Here is a 15,677-nt window from a genome sequence, read left to right as displayed (position 1 = left end):
TTAAAAAAAATCTACTGCTTACATGCTTACTAGGTAACATAGCAAACATTGTATTTTTGTTACCGGTACTTTATTTGGAGATATATTTATCAAAATTTGCATCAATCTACTCCCATATTAAAATGCAGTATATCTTAGTAATTGGCACAGCCAATGCGGGGGGGCAGAGGAAGTAAGGGGGAAACTTCCCCCTGTGAGAAGTCTACCGCCTCTTGCCTCCTTGTGTGATGCTGGCCATCAATTTTTAGGCCTTGCTTGTACTTTTTGGCCGATTTTTGACCATTTCCATCCAATTTTGGCTCCCCTTAAAAGTTGCCTCACCCCTTCTGAAAAAGTCCTGCCTATGCCACTGCAGATACTGTGCTTCTACATGGGAAGGCACCATGCAGGGTATGATTGAATGTGTTGATTTTCACCTTTTTCTCCTTTCAGAACACATTTTTGAATTTACATATTCAATACTCTGCACTTTACTTCCAATTTGCATCAGCATGCAAAGGCTTAACTCAGGAAACAACTTATTTCCTAAAGCCGAGATTCAACAATCCTCTTTTCCTACATGCCGGCTATACTCTCATACACCAGTACACAATTCAATAATCCATATATCCTGTATACGCTTATCAGGTAACACTGGGTGTGAGTAATAATGGACAGAGTTCACAGGACAGCATAGACATGAATGCACTGCACAGAACTGTGTCTTCACATACGAGTTCAAAGGAAACAGTGTTTTTGCTAGTAACAGATCGCCTACACAAAATCCAGTCAACCCTGGACATAAAAGATGTTTACATCCACATTATGTGTGTCTGTAACAAGTTCTTTCCTCATAAATGGTAGAAAAAAGTACTTTCTGACAAGACATTTAATTTGTTGCACTACTTGCAACTACAACACTGTCATATAGCATTAGCAGCTCTGTTCAGTTTTCTTTACTATTTTTTCCACTGAAGAAAAACAATTTGTTGATACGAAATGTTTTTGCATTGGTCATTCCTGTTTTTTGACAACATTAATATTTTTGAAACTTAATAAACACATGGTACTTTATATATAAAATCTTAGGTTAGTCTACACTACAAAGAAAGATCATAGTTCAATGAACTTTGTCCGATTTTTTAAGTAAATAAATGTGAAATAATTATAAACAGTACAAACAAAACAATACAGCAGCAACTATGCTGATAGTTGGCAGTCCTAATTTTTGTGTCAATATTTCAACTGAATAGATATAGGTAGTGACACAATGCCTTTTTCCAAGTGTAGTCAGTGACTTCGTTGTGTACAGCTTCATATTGTGAGTATTCACTCATACCTGTTGTACTCACACCTGCATTCTTAGTCAGTGGCTGTGGCTTAGCTTGTAAGCGCTGAATTTCATTGGTTTTTGCATGCCGTCTATCATAATCACCAATCTGGCTTGAAATGTGGGGGGGGGGGGGAGGAGGACAATCAACCTGAATTGTCAATAAGTGGCTGAAAAGAACAAAAAATGGGTCATTTTGCCTGAAAGTGAGGGGACACGTTCCCCTGCCCCCCACCACCTGATTGACGCCCATGCCATCTATCACACGGTAGACGGCAGCAGCCACATCATCACAGAACATGTTTGTCGAGGCGCAAGTATGTAGCGCATTCTAGGCCGTAAAACACTAACAAGATCGCAGTATGATCCGGATTTTACAATGTGGGAGAATTTTTTTGCAAAATTTTTGCTACAATCATGTAATTTAATCAGCTGTTTTGGGGCCAAAATGTATTGATTTTGACTGAAAAAAATTCAGAACATTTTCAAAATATGTTTACAATTTAATCAAACTTTTGCCAGATTTTCAAGCTTTCTGTGATATTTTTGGGACATCAAATTTTTTCATTTTGAAAAAAAAACACCCAAAAAACGAATGATCCTACTTGAAAAGTCCATCAGCCTGTAAAACAGGTTTTTTCATTGCTTTATGCATGTATCTGTACTCAACAGATGAAGAACTAACCAAATATATGAACTATGTCTCTAACGAAGACAAATGCAAATGCGCACTGCAAAAATGAACGTCCATGGTAGCTTTGCAACATACTGTTTTGGCCTATAACATAGCAATTAAACTTTGATCATAAAAACTTAAAAACTCTATCTGATGAAAACATATTTAAACAGGAGAACAAACCAAAGATATTTAAATTAAACAACAAAATTTTGATCATAAATATTCAACTCTATCTACATGTCACCTGAGATAAAGTCATTATAAATGAACGTGAAATGGAATAATTTTACAGATTTTGGATGAAAGAGTACCCTTACAAATTGAAAAATTACCATCAGAGATTTGTAGAAGTAAGAGCTGTAATAAACGCACAGACCCATCTGCAAATTCACAGCACCTCTGAAGTGATGTGCCAAGGAAAATAAATAGCACCATCATGCATAAGTTATTTCTAAAATGGTAAAAACTACATACACATGAATATACATTCGTAAAGATGTACTCTGACACCCAGCCATGCTGGTAACTTTGCTTTTGGGGTGACAATATTGTTAATTACATGCCCAACTGTGCTCAAATAAGACTCAGAATTACAAGAAATGGCTTTTTTAACACAGGTCATTTTTAAATGACCTGTGTTAAAAGACTTAAGTCTTTGAACACACTTTAGCGATACTTGTGCACACGCTATTTGAACCAATCGGAGGTGCATAGCAACAAGGGGACTGATCGGTTCTAAGCCCTAGGTAATTCCTTGTAAAATATAGGATTTAATTTGATCAAAATTTTGTATACTTATAATTAATATATTTATTTCAATTGAATTGTATAAGAATGAGAATAAAGGTATTGTTTTTAGTCGCTGTAATGCATCTATCGCCTCATAACATGCGACATCATTATTTTTTGGTAAAACAACTTGGCAAAGTTTACTTAAAATAATGATGTCACCCATGTTATATGAGACGATATATGCACTTGATAAAAATAATACCTTTATTCTCAAATTATAGGCTTTGAGTTCAAAACCAGTATGTCAGGCAGGTTAAAGTTCCTGTCTGGTTGGGGACTTTTATTCATTACCTGACTGACTGACTATACCCCCAAAAAAGTTAGGGTACACTCTCCATGCATGCGCAGCATGTAACAACCATCACTGTATCTTTTTCTCTTTTACCAAAGGGAATGCTACAACAAAACACTAACAAGCAATTAATATGAAACTTCTTGCCTCCTGTTTATATAGCTAATTTGCCTTTTGACAATATGATTTGTATATATATTTGTTTATTACAAGCTCAGTAAAAAGTAAAACTACATGTTAACTGTCTAATCTAAACTAACTAACACAAAGCACCATGATCATAGATGTAACTCATCAGGTCTTAATTCTACACCATTGATGCGACTTATTCTTGAGAAATGTGCTTCGCGTAATGTTCTATTAATCTCATCATACGGAGAATTAGAAAGACTATTGCTAAGACCCTGTGGCGGTGAGTGAGCCGGACTGACCGGCACGTTTGGTAAGCCGAGACCCTCGCTGCCGCCGAGTACGCCGTTGCCATCGTGGTTGGAGACAAGATTGGTGGCCAGCATGTGAGGGTGAGGTGCTGTTGGAGAACACGGGTGGAGATGCTGCTGTTGCTGATGATGAGATGGTAAGAACTGCTGATTGGCTATGTCACCCTGCATTGATGGCGATATCATTGCACCAGACATTTTCGGGGAAGTTGTGTGTACATGGGAGGATGATGCTTCAGTACAGAGAGCCTGCAGAGAACAAGATGTATACATGTAAGAAGGAAATGAGATACTGTAAACCATGATATTTTTGTGGCAATAAAATTTCGCATTTTGGAGAGAACCCATGGTTCTGGTCTATAGAAAGAAAAAATAGTTGTGGGCATGAAAAATTTTGCGAATCAACTGCACTTGTGAAATTTGCTACAATCATGCATGCAAAAATGTCATGCTTTACTGTAAATATTTCTTTAACATGGCAATCAACCAATGCGTTAATTCTATTATTATATTGCTTGCGCCGGTAGGTTCTGTGGCTGGGAAACTGAATACTTACCTGGCAATTGTACCAAATCTAAATATTAAAAGAAGCAGGGAGCATAGAAAATTTGGCTGTAAAGCGGGATTCGAACCGGCGACCTCTGGTTTGTGAGACCAGTGCTCTACCATCTGAGCTATCCCTTTGATGAACGGTGATCCCAATTACCAATGTCAGAAGGACATACCTCAAATTCAGAATGCAATTTGGTATGCCTGATGTGCTTTCAGGTCCCACAAAAAATTCTGTTCAAATGTTACTATCCAATTCCTTTTAAAGCAACTGAACCCCCAAAATGGCGAATTATGGTATAAAATCATTAATAATTTGTACAATATTACTGATTTGAGAGGACATTTTAACCACAAAAACAGCCATCGGTTGAGTGCCTACATTGTATCTTTCGTTTACCAAATCAGCCATCTTGGATCATACTGATAGAGGGCAGTATTATTTCAATCATTGTGCAGCAGGAGCGGGAGGTAGATTTATGTGAATCAAGGATTGTAATAAAATTCTCTTGTGAGAATCCAAATGGATTTGCCTGTACTGTCACAGATTTCTAGGTCTAATAAGGAAACACTACATTACAAATGACTTACCCCTATTTGCAATCTCTCCATACCATCCACTTCATCATTACCAGGACTACCATGGCCACTTCTAAATGGACTAGGCCTGCAAAATTAAAAGAAAACATTTTGGGATTTATGACTGAGTAGAGAAGGTCACAGTACATTTGTATATTTTCAGTCAACTTATCTTTTGACATTTTGATAGCTTGATAACAAAATAAGTGATCACTGAATTTATATCTCTGTCTGTGTTTCTGTCTGTCTGCTTGTAAAAAATGTCTACATGTATGAGGGCCTGCTTCTAGAAAGAAGTGCTTGTCGATCATTGAAGCTGTTTTTACAAACTTTTACCCTCAATAAAGAAAGATTAAGAGTACTAAAACTATGAATTACACTATCCAGCAAAAAACAAGGCGCTGTACCGGTATTTGTGACAAAATTTGATGCAGGCATGATAATACATTTCAATGAAAAACATGATTCTGAAAAAAAAAACAGGAAAAAGTGCATAAAGTCAGGCTAAAGAAATAAAAACACAGAATTTGAGCAACACAAATTTTTTTAATGCTTGTTGATGAGATCTTTTCAAGATTTAATCAGTCAATCAGATTCGCTGACACACAAATTTTCCTTTCTTTCATGTCACTTCATTAGTTAGGGCACGGTGGCTCAGTGGTTACGGCCTTGGACTCATAAATCTGAGAGCTTGCTCGACGTGCGTGGGTTCGATTCCCGTTCTCACCACATTGTTGCCCCCTGGGCAAGGCGCTTTGCCTCGCTTGCCTCACCCCACCCAGGTGCAATGGGAAGCTGTTAGGGGTAGTCACAGTCGTTGTACTGATGGACCCTGCGCCACTTGTAGGCTGCAAGCGTGGTTCCGACATATTCTAATGACGCGGAATAAATGTAAAAGCGCTTTGGCGCTGTTTACGGCATAAAGCGCTATATAAATATCTACATTTACATTTTTTTATTAGTTCAGCTCAAAATGGAAAGGGAAACAAACATGTATCTAATATGAAAAACCAATAAATTAAAATATAATTCTGCAAAAAGATATAAATTTGTAGAAACAAAATTGATAAACTTAGCCACTTTCAATAGGTGTTTATTTTAAAATAATGAAATAAAAGTCAACACATGTTACAACATTAAAAATACTGTTAAATAAGTCAAAATCATCACAATCTTACGTAAGTGGAAAGTTTAGATTAATTAATTCTAAACAGAATAAAGTTTGAAATGGATATACAGGATGTGCCAAAAAATATACAGGGCGATTCCAATGAAAAATACCTAAAAAATAACATCTCTTTATTATTTCTACATAGTATATTTAATTGGAAAATGAACTTGATATTGGGAATGTACACAATTAGTGCTTTCAATTTCATTAAATATATAATTTGCACTACCGTATTGTTTGTAATAAACGCTCCCCCTCTAATAAACGCCCCCTCCAATTTCTCTGTAAAAAAGTGACAAAAATGCAAACATTTCCATGCCATATCGTGTAGGTAAGCTTAAAACTTGCATCAGTCATGTCAGTCACGATCGTTAAATTGCATGGAAAAAACCTATTTTGACTCAACTCCCATCCATTTCATTGCCTAATTATGGTAAAATTTCACTAATTCCATGCACTTTACAGCCTTACAGGTGTAATTTTGTTGTATTTCCCACAAAATTGTAATTTTCAGTGGGCGTCGCCATCTTGTATGGTCGTAAATCCCTCCTTTTCCCTCCTTTTTTCACTGACAATTCACTTCCAATAAACGCCCCCCATTTGGAAAAATGCAACGCCCCCGGGGCGTTTATTACAAACAATACGGTATATTTGTTAAGCCCATTGTGTTATACATGTACAGGGTGTGAAAAAAGTCGCATTTTAAATTGTTTAAAATTTAATGTAAAATTGTCAGAAGGAGGATGGATCAATCAGCAGTGTACTTACCCATTAAAATTGAAATCTCTACGTTTGGATAGTGGAAGAAACATTCCTGCATCTTCCTCCAATTCTTGGTGGTTTCTTTTTCGACTGATGAAGGAACAAAAAACAAATTGTCAGCAAAATGGCTATATGTAAAATAGGTAAATACTAGGGCTCAACAGATATGGCATTTGTCTACCGATCCGATATCGATGTTGTAATATAGGCCGATATCCGATACCGTAACCCCCCCAAAAAAAGGTTTTCAAAGTTTGACTTGGAAAAAAAAGTCTGAAATTAATTGGCAACATCTGTAGATTAAATTCAGACTTCCGCTCTCCTCATGGTTCATTTAGAATTGGGTAAATGAATTATGAAAGTACTCCGTCCTTCGGAGGGGACGTTAAGCCGTCGGTCCCGTGTGCAGAGAGCCATATCTGTACATGTATTTCGCAGCCAGTTTCGAAAAGAGTAGGGTGTTAACCCATGACTGTTCCCAACCCGTCCCGGTGTTCAAATGGACCCCAATGGAATATAGAAATTTTGGAATGGCAACTTTGGAGAACCACTGGACCTGATCTGAAGTGCTAAGATCATTCACAGTTAATTTGAGGGTACATGCCACAAAATAGCTTTCCATAGACTTTACGTGCAAAATAGGGGTCACGTTTTAGGCTATAAGTCGAAGTTACGTCTTACTTTGAAATATATATTTGATATCATCTTAATCAGAACAAAATTCTGCATAACATATCTGAAAATGACACCATATTTTAGGTCTACTTTTTGAGAAAAATAGCGCTATATAAAAAGGCCCGATTTTCCCGTGTTTACGTTCGACTGCTAACCGCGTTTTGACCTTGTGTGTTCATGCGCTCATAATCGTAAACATCACTCAAATTTTCGCGTTTTCTGTTCAAATTAGTAGAGATCACATTCACAAGTTCTAGCAAAACACGATTTGCAACACTAAAATTGTTAATATTGTACCGATTTTGCACAATTTTTATGTAAAGTTGGGACTATAGTCGTGATAAACTTTTACCGGAAACCGCTTCACAGGCGGATTTAGTGGTATGCACCCTTGAAGAGGCTAAAACATCGTTTTTAGGCCTTGAAAATGATTTTGTTATCTTTTTCACTACATTTTGAATTAATTGTAAGAAATTTTGGGTTAGTTTCTTTCATACTTTAGACAGGATGTTGATTTCAAGCACAAGCATGATAGCCGACAATTGCCATTTTTCGTCATTTTGATGCACATGAATGCACAATGGTTGTTGATTTGCTATTTTCATGAAGATAAATTGATGTTAAGAGTAAACTTTCTTTGAACATCTTTTACAAGTGCATAGCTTCAAAATTAAAACATACTCAGTACCTGCAGAATATTTAAATAGTCAAGAAATGTCAATCAAGTAGGCCTACCCCAGCGTCACTTTTAACCCGTTTTGTCCAAAAAGCAAATGTAATGAATGGCTATTTGAAATTAAATATTAATATAAATTAAACTTTGAATGTTATAACAATTTAAAATACTGGACAGTGGTATAAATAAAGCAAACTAGAAACTTAAAATATCTTAAGTCTAATTTTGTATGTAATTTTATTAAAATTGAAGGCCAAAACTTGAGTTTAAATGACAAAAAAATTGGTTAAAAAATAACAATGAAATTGAAAAACTTCTTTGTAATTTAAACACCAATAAACAATGTTTTCAATATTTTGAAACTCTTCTTAATTCATATCAAAAGGTTTCACACTTCTACCAAAATCGGAACTTTTATTAAATTGGAAATAAAAGCAGGCCTATTCGCGGCAAACGCACATACAGCGAAAAACCTGACGGCGTCCATGAACGCGCTTGTTGATGTCCCTCCTCTTTTTTCGCGTGCATTTTAAATGGATAAAGACGTGCGGAAAACGCATGGAATTGCTCCTTAAAGGGTACATGCCACAAAATAGCTTTCCATAGACTTTACGTGCAAAATAGGGGTCACGTTTTAGGCTATAAATCGAGTTACGTCTTACTTTGAAATATATATTTGATATCATCTTAATCAGAACAAAATTCTGCATAACATATCTGAAAATGACACCATATTTTAGGTCTACTTTTTGAGAAAAATAGCGCTATATAAAAAGGCCCGATTTTCCCATGTTTACGTCCGACTGCTAACTGCGTTTTGACCTCGTGTGTTCATGCGCTCATCATCGTAAACATCACTCAAATTTTCGCGTTTTCTGTTCAAATTAGTAGAGATCACATTCACAAGTTCTAGCAAAACACGATTTGCAACACTAAAATTGTTAATATTGTACCGATTTTGCACAATTTGTATGTAAAGTTGGGACTATAGTCGTGATAAACTTTTACCAGAAACCGCTTCACAGGCGGATTTAGTGGTATGCACCCTTGAAGAGGCTAAAACATCGTTTTTAGGCCTTGAAAATGATTTTGTTATCTTTTTCACTACATTTTGAATTAATTGTAAGAAATTTTGGGTTAGTTTCTTTCATACTTTAGACAGGATGTCGATTTCAAGCACAAGCATGATAGCCGACAATTGCCATTTTTCGTCATTTTGATGCACATGAATGCACAATGGTTGTTGATTTGCTATTTTCATGAAGATATTAATTGATGTTAAGAGTAAACGTTCTTTGAACATCTTTTACAAGTGCATAGCTTCAAAATTAAAACATTCTCAGTACCTGCAGAATATTTAAAAAGACAAGAAATGTCAATCAAGTAGGCCTACCCCCCCCCGCGTCACTTTTAACCCGTTTTGTCCAAAAAGCAAATGTAATGAATGGCTATTTGAAATTAAATATTAATATAAATTAAACTTTGAATGTTATAACAATTTAAAATACTGGACAGTGGTATAAATAAAGCAAACTAGAAACTTAAATATCTTAAGTCTAATTTTGTATGTAATTTTATTAAAATTGAAGGCCAAAACTTGAGTTTAAATAACAAAAAAATTAATTAAAAAATAACAATGAAATTGAAAAACTTCTTTGTAATTTAAACACCAATAAACAATGTTTTCAATATTTTGAAACTCTTCTTAATTCATATCAAAAGGTTTCGCACTTCTACCAAAATCGGAACTTTTATTAAATTGGAAATAAAAGCAGGCCTATTCATGCAAACGCACATACAGCGAAAAACCTGGCGTCCATGAACGCGCTTGTTGATGTCCCTCCTCTTTTTTTCGCGTGCATTTTAAATGGATAAAGACGTGCGGAAAACGCATGGAATTGCTCCTTAAAGGAGGATTTCGTGATCCTAGCATCCTCTTTTTATGACATTTTCAGTAGATATCCACGAAAAAAGCTTATTTCCAAAATTTCAGTTGATTCCGATTTTTGCGTTATGCGAGTTATGCATGATTATGTGTATTACACTGCTCCATAGACAATACGTTGTAATTTCGTTCTGGTGCACCAGAATGAAATTCAAATTTAGCGATATTTTTGCTAAGCAATTAATCTGCAAGAAATATTTGGTACATAAACATTATGTAGCCAGAGGTATCCAGTGGTGTAAAAATCTCAACTTTTTTGGGAAAAGTGGGGGATGAGGCTGTGGATCACGAAATGCCCCTTTAAAGGGTACATGCCACAAAATAGCTTTCCATAGACTTTACGTGCAAAATAGGGGTCACGTTTTAGGCTATAAATCGAGTTACGTCTTACTTTGAAATATATATTTGATATCATCTTAATCAGAACAAAATTCTGCATAACATATCTGAAAATGACACCATATTTTAGGTCTACTTTTTGAGAAAAATAGCGCTATATAAAAAGGCCCGATTTTCCCATGTTTACGTCCGACTGCTAACGCGCTTTTGACCTCGTGTGTTCATGCGCTCATCATCGTAAACATCACTCAAATTTTCGCGTTTTCTGTTCAAATTAGTAGAGATCACATTCACAAGTTCTAGCAAAACACGATTTGCAACACTAAAATTGTTAATATTGTACCGATTTTGCACAATTTTTATGTAAAGTTGGGACTATAGTCGTGATAAACTTTTACCGGAAACCGCTTCACAGGCGGATTTAGTGGTATGCACCCTTGAAAAAAACATAACAAAAAAAACCAAAAACTACAATTTGTTATTCTTGTATTATGTTTATCCGTCATTAGACTCTGATTAAATGGGGATGGAACTAGTGGTGACTTTTTAATTTGGCTGTGTTTATTATGAACTAGATCTCGCAGTTCTCGGGTTGGGCGGTTCTCGTGATAGGCCTAGATCTCTAATTTAGTTAGGGGAAAAAGTTCACTTTGGTGACCACTCTCTGGCTAGTAAGGTTTGACGATTGATTCGACTTCTATGGACCATTTAGAAAAAAAATAGCCACCATGTCCCTCGCTAGAGGCCAAAATCCAAAATGGCGGCCACCACCATTTTGAAAATTTAAGTTTTGAACCAGAGCACCTATAATCATGCACAAAGACACTTTTTCGGATATGTCGAGTACAAGGATTCGATTCTGACATTAGTTTGACATTACGGCATCATTTTCACCCAGAAATCCAAGATGGTGGCGGCACCATCTTGAAAAATTTAGTTTTGAACAAGAGGACCTTAAATCGTGCACAAAGACACTTTTTTGGATAAGTCGACCACAAGGATTTCAAATTTGACATTACTTTGACATTGCGAACTCATATTTACCCAGAAATCCAAGATGGTGGCATGGTATCATCTTGAAAAAAAAATAAGTTTTGAACCAGATTACCTAAAATCGTGTACAAAGACACTTTTTCCGATAAGTCGACCCCAAGAAATCCGAATCTGACATTAATTTGACGTTACAAAATAATTTTTGCCCAGAAATCCAAGATGGCCCCCATTTGGTAGAGCGTAAATGTGATTTTTGAATGAAAGCAGAAGCATAAATGTGTCATTTCTGCCTTATCTGGGGTTCATGTCCCTTATATGGGGTTTAAACTGCCTTATCTTGGGTTTACATCCCTTATCTAGGGATAAGGCGCCTTACCTGTGGTTTAGACGGCCTTATCCTGGGTTTACGTTCCTTACCTGTGGCTAATGCCTTAACCTTAGCATATCGCAGTCTAAACCCAGATAAGGCATCTAAACCCCAGATAATGCGCCGTAACCCCAGATAGGAGACGTAGACCGTCGATAAAGCAGTCCAACACCCAAATAAGGCGATTTAACCCTAAATGAGGAACATAAACCTAAGATAAGGCATCTAAACCCCACATAAGGTGCCCAAACTCTAGATACGGGTCGTTAACTCCAGATAAGGGTCGCAAACCTCGGATAAGACATTTAAACCCAAGATAAGGCGCCTTAACCCCACATAAGAGACGTAAACTCAGATATAGCAGTCTAAACCCCAAATAGAGCCTAAGGGCGTACACCTCAGATAAACCAGTCCCAACCCCAAATAAGGCGCCTTAACCATAAATAAGGAACATACACCTTATATAAGAGAAGTAAACCCCAGACGGCGCCTTATCTGGGGTTTAGACTGCCATATCTGAGTTTATGTCTCTTATCTGGGGTTAAGGCGCCTTATCTTGGGTTTAGATGCCTTATCTGAGGTTTACGACCTTTATCTGGGGTTAACAACCCTTATCTAGAGTTAAGGCACCTTATGTGGGGTTTAGATGCCTTTTCTGGGGTTTATGTTCCTTATTTAGGGTTAAGGTAGTGCTGTAATCGATAAGCATTCTGGGTATCGATATGTCGGGAGGCAAACATCCGACATGTCGATACTATTATCGATACTCACGCAGTTTGAAACACGGATTTGAGTTTACCAATTTTATTATCAGTAAGTTCCAGAAACAAGTTAACAACAAGTGTATTGAAGCCTAACAGCTAAAACTAAATTGGGAGACGGTAATTTGAGTATTTGACGGTAATTTGAGACCTGATTTGAGATCATCTAAGCATGAGTGCCATGTCGTTTGTGTATCGATACTGACATTGAGTGTTTCGACATGTCGGAAGTCTATGTATTTTCCGACTATCGATACTTACGACAATCGATTACAGCACTAGGTTAAGGCGCCTTATTTGGGGTTTAGACTGCTTTATCTGGGGTCTACGTCGCTTATCTGGGGTTACGGCGCATCATCTGGGGTTTATATGCCTTATCTGGGTTTAGACTGCGATATGCAAAGGTTAAGGCATCTTAGCCACAGGTAAGGAACGTAAACCCAGGATAAGGCCGTCTAAACCACAGATAAGGCGCCTTATCCCTAGATAAGGGATGTAAACCCAAGATAAGGCAGTTGAAACCCCATATAAGAGACATGAACCCCAGATAAGGCGGAAATGACACACTTATGCTTCTGCTCTCATTCAAAAATCACATTTACGCTCTACCAAATGGCGCCATCTTGGATTTCTGGGCAAAAATGATTTTGTAATCGTCAAATTAATGTCAATTCGGAAATCCTTGTGGTCGACTTATCCAAAAAAATGTCTTTGTACACGATTTTAGGTAATCTGGTTCAAAACTTATTTTTTTCAAGATGGCGCCAGCGGCCACCATCTTGGATTTCTGGGTAAATATGAGTTCGTAATGTCAAAGTAATGTCAAATTTGAAATCCTTGTGGTCGACTTATCCAAAAAAGTGTCTTTGTACACGATTTAAGGTCCTCTTGTTCAAAACTAAATTTTTCAAGATGGTGCCGGCCACCATCTTGGATTTCTGGGTGAAAATGATGCCGTAATGTCAAACTAATGTCAGAATCGGAATCCTTGTACTCGACATATCCGAAAAAGTGTCTTTGTGCATGATTATAGCTGCTCTGGTTCAAAACTTAAATTTTCAAAATGGTGGTGGCGGCCATTTTGGATTTTGGCCTCTAGCGAAAAATGCCGGGATTTTCGCGAGGGACATGGTGGCTATTTTTTTCTAAATGGTCCATAGAAGTCGAATCAATCGTCAAACCTTACTAGCCAGAGAGTGGTCACCAAAGTGAACTTTTTCCCCTAACTAATTACCCAACGCCCGTTACCTATAATACTTGTCCTGACCTTTCAAAGTAGGCCCCTACTATACGACATCTCTCAATGATTAAGACACAACTATCAACTCTGTTTTGTAGCTGTGACGCTTACTTCGGAACCTATAATCTGAAAACCCATCGTTCGCCTCTTCCAAACCCTGTCCTGCAACCACATCGGAGGACCCAAAAATATCCCGAAATTTTAGTAGTGTCTGGATGTAGGCCGTCAATTCAATCGGGAGAAATGTGAAGCATAACGGGTTACATAGGCCTTACCATAACTGATGATTTTATGTTAATCATGTCTTTAAAATAGGCCTATTGGTCCGATGAGATGCACCTGTTAGTCACTGTAATGCTTTCCGATGCTCGCACTGCGCCCGTCGCTACTCCGCGCACTACGCGATAGCGCACACGCGATTAGCACCGCGAGCTCGTGTTATACGCACCACGCGCATGCGATAGCGTGCGGACAGAGGACGGACACGCCATAATTAGTATTAAGATGCATGGAAAACCAATGCATGTATATTATGTGATACATTTAATTTGACTGTGTTTATGTGCTACAAATGTGCATGATTAATGGTTTGCATAAAAAGATAACAAACTAATTTTTTTGTAATTTTTTTTCAATTTTTTTTTTCAAATGAACTGTGAATGATCCTGGAACTTTTTTTTTTTTTTTACCGATCGATATCCGATCCGATACCGATGTCGTTAATGAGTCCTGACCTAGTATAAAATACCATACTAGAGATATCAAAAAACTGCCAGAGAATGAGAATGAAGGTGAAGGGATATTGTTGAGGTTGCATTTCTTGGCCAGAGCCCAAGGGAAGGTTCCTCTTTGGAGAGAATGAAAAATTTGGGGCCAGAAATGCCAATTTTAGGGGTATCTTTCCATTTTCTACATTCTGGATGTGTTAAACTTAGACCCAAAAAAAAGATTGTTTGCTTGTTGGGCCTCCACAACTTTTTCAGATTTGGTCAGTGGGGAAAACTTTTTATTTTATTTTAAACAATACATGAATATAGTGGTAGTGCCCTTTCTTGATTTCTTTGTTCTGCTTTATAAATTATAGTACTTTTCTGTCACTCATGGTGCCTACTCCAGAATATTACTTCCTAAATGGGAGTTATTAGAACCTGAAACTAGTATCAATTGAGTATCAGTGTGTACCTGGGAGTGTCACCTGACCTTGCTGATTGATCTGTGTTGGAATGCATGTTCAGTCAAGCCCAAAACATTAAAAATTTGACACGTTCAATTCAATAACTTTTTACTTTTTAGTAAAATCAATATTACATTACAATAATACTTCTCTACTAAAATCGTTCATATACACAAACAAATTTTTATTAAATCTGAAGAATAAATCATTCTTGAACTGCTCAATTTTGCCGAATCTTGCATTATGTCAAAGAAAGATTGCTGAACATGTAAGTTGTAACAAAGTGGGATGGGCAATGAATTGCAAATTACACAAAAAAAATCAGCTGGTCCTGCTCTCACAATTTTTAACCACAAACACACGGTGAAAACATCATGGTTTCTCATGTACAGATTTGATATTTTGCTTTCATCTTTCACATAAAACACAACACTATATTAATTGATTAAACTGCACTGCTGAATTAAATAAAAACTATCAAAAATAAGTGTAATTTTAATGAAAAATACCTTGCTCTTGTCTGTGTCATCTTTCTTCCTTTGAGAAACCAACTGCGACTGCGCGAATGTTTGTTTACGTCGAGAGCGCCCTCGTTAATCAATGGAATTAATCTAAAAAAGAAATTAAAAATCTCATCAAAATATAATAATATCAACCAAAAAATATATTAATTAGATGCATAAAATATTCATAAAGACTTTAATAGGACAAAAATAATTATTTATTGCTATTTTATTGAAACAAATATAGTTGAAAAAGGGTGACCTTCGAACTACAAGTTTGTGCTGTTATTTTAAGAGAAACACTTATTCTAAATTAAAAATTATTTTGTTAAATTATGATTTAAAAAGAAAATAATAGCATAATTTAATGCATAAAGCTATATAAAATAACATAAACAACAATATTTACGTTTTACGACCAGCTAAACGTA

At 36.5% G+C, this 15,677-nt stretch overlaps 1 protein-coding gene across 1 annotated transcript; it reads right to left on the bottom strand.

The window, feature by feature from the left end:
• Positions 1-64: 64 nt before the first annotated feature.
• On the bottom strand, positions 65-15,333 carry LOC140164779 (uncharacterized). The gene is made up of 4 exons (XM_072188147.1): positions 15,253-15,333; positions 6,580-6,663; positions 4,653-4,728; positions 65-3,761 (listed from the first exon to the last, which is right to left on the bottom strand). The coding sequence occupies exons 1-4, from the start codon at positions 15,270-15,272 to the stop codon at positions 3,351-3,353; spliced, it is 591 nt and encodes a 196-aa protein (XP_072044248.1). The 5' UTR covers positions 15,273-15,333; the 3' UTR covers positions 65-3,350.
• Positions 15,334-15,677: the final 344 nt, after the last annotated feature.

Source organism: Amphiura filiformis, chromosome 11, assembly GCF_039555335.1.
Source record: "Amphiura filiformis chromosome 11, Afil_fr2py, whole genome shotgun sequence".
Classification (NCBI taxonomy): Eukaryota; Metazoa; Echinodermata; class Ophiuroidea; order Amphilepidida; family Amphiuridae; genus Amphiura; species Amphiura filiformis.
The sequence above is the reverse complement of the archived record's forward strand: the minus strand, read 5'-3'. Positions and strand labels throughout refer to the sequence as shown.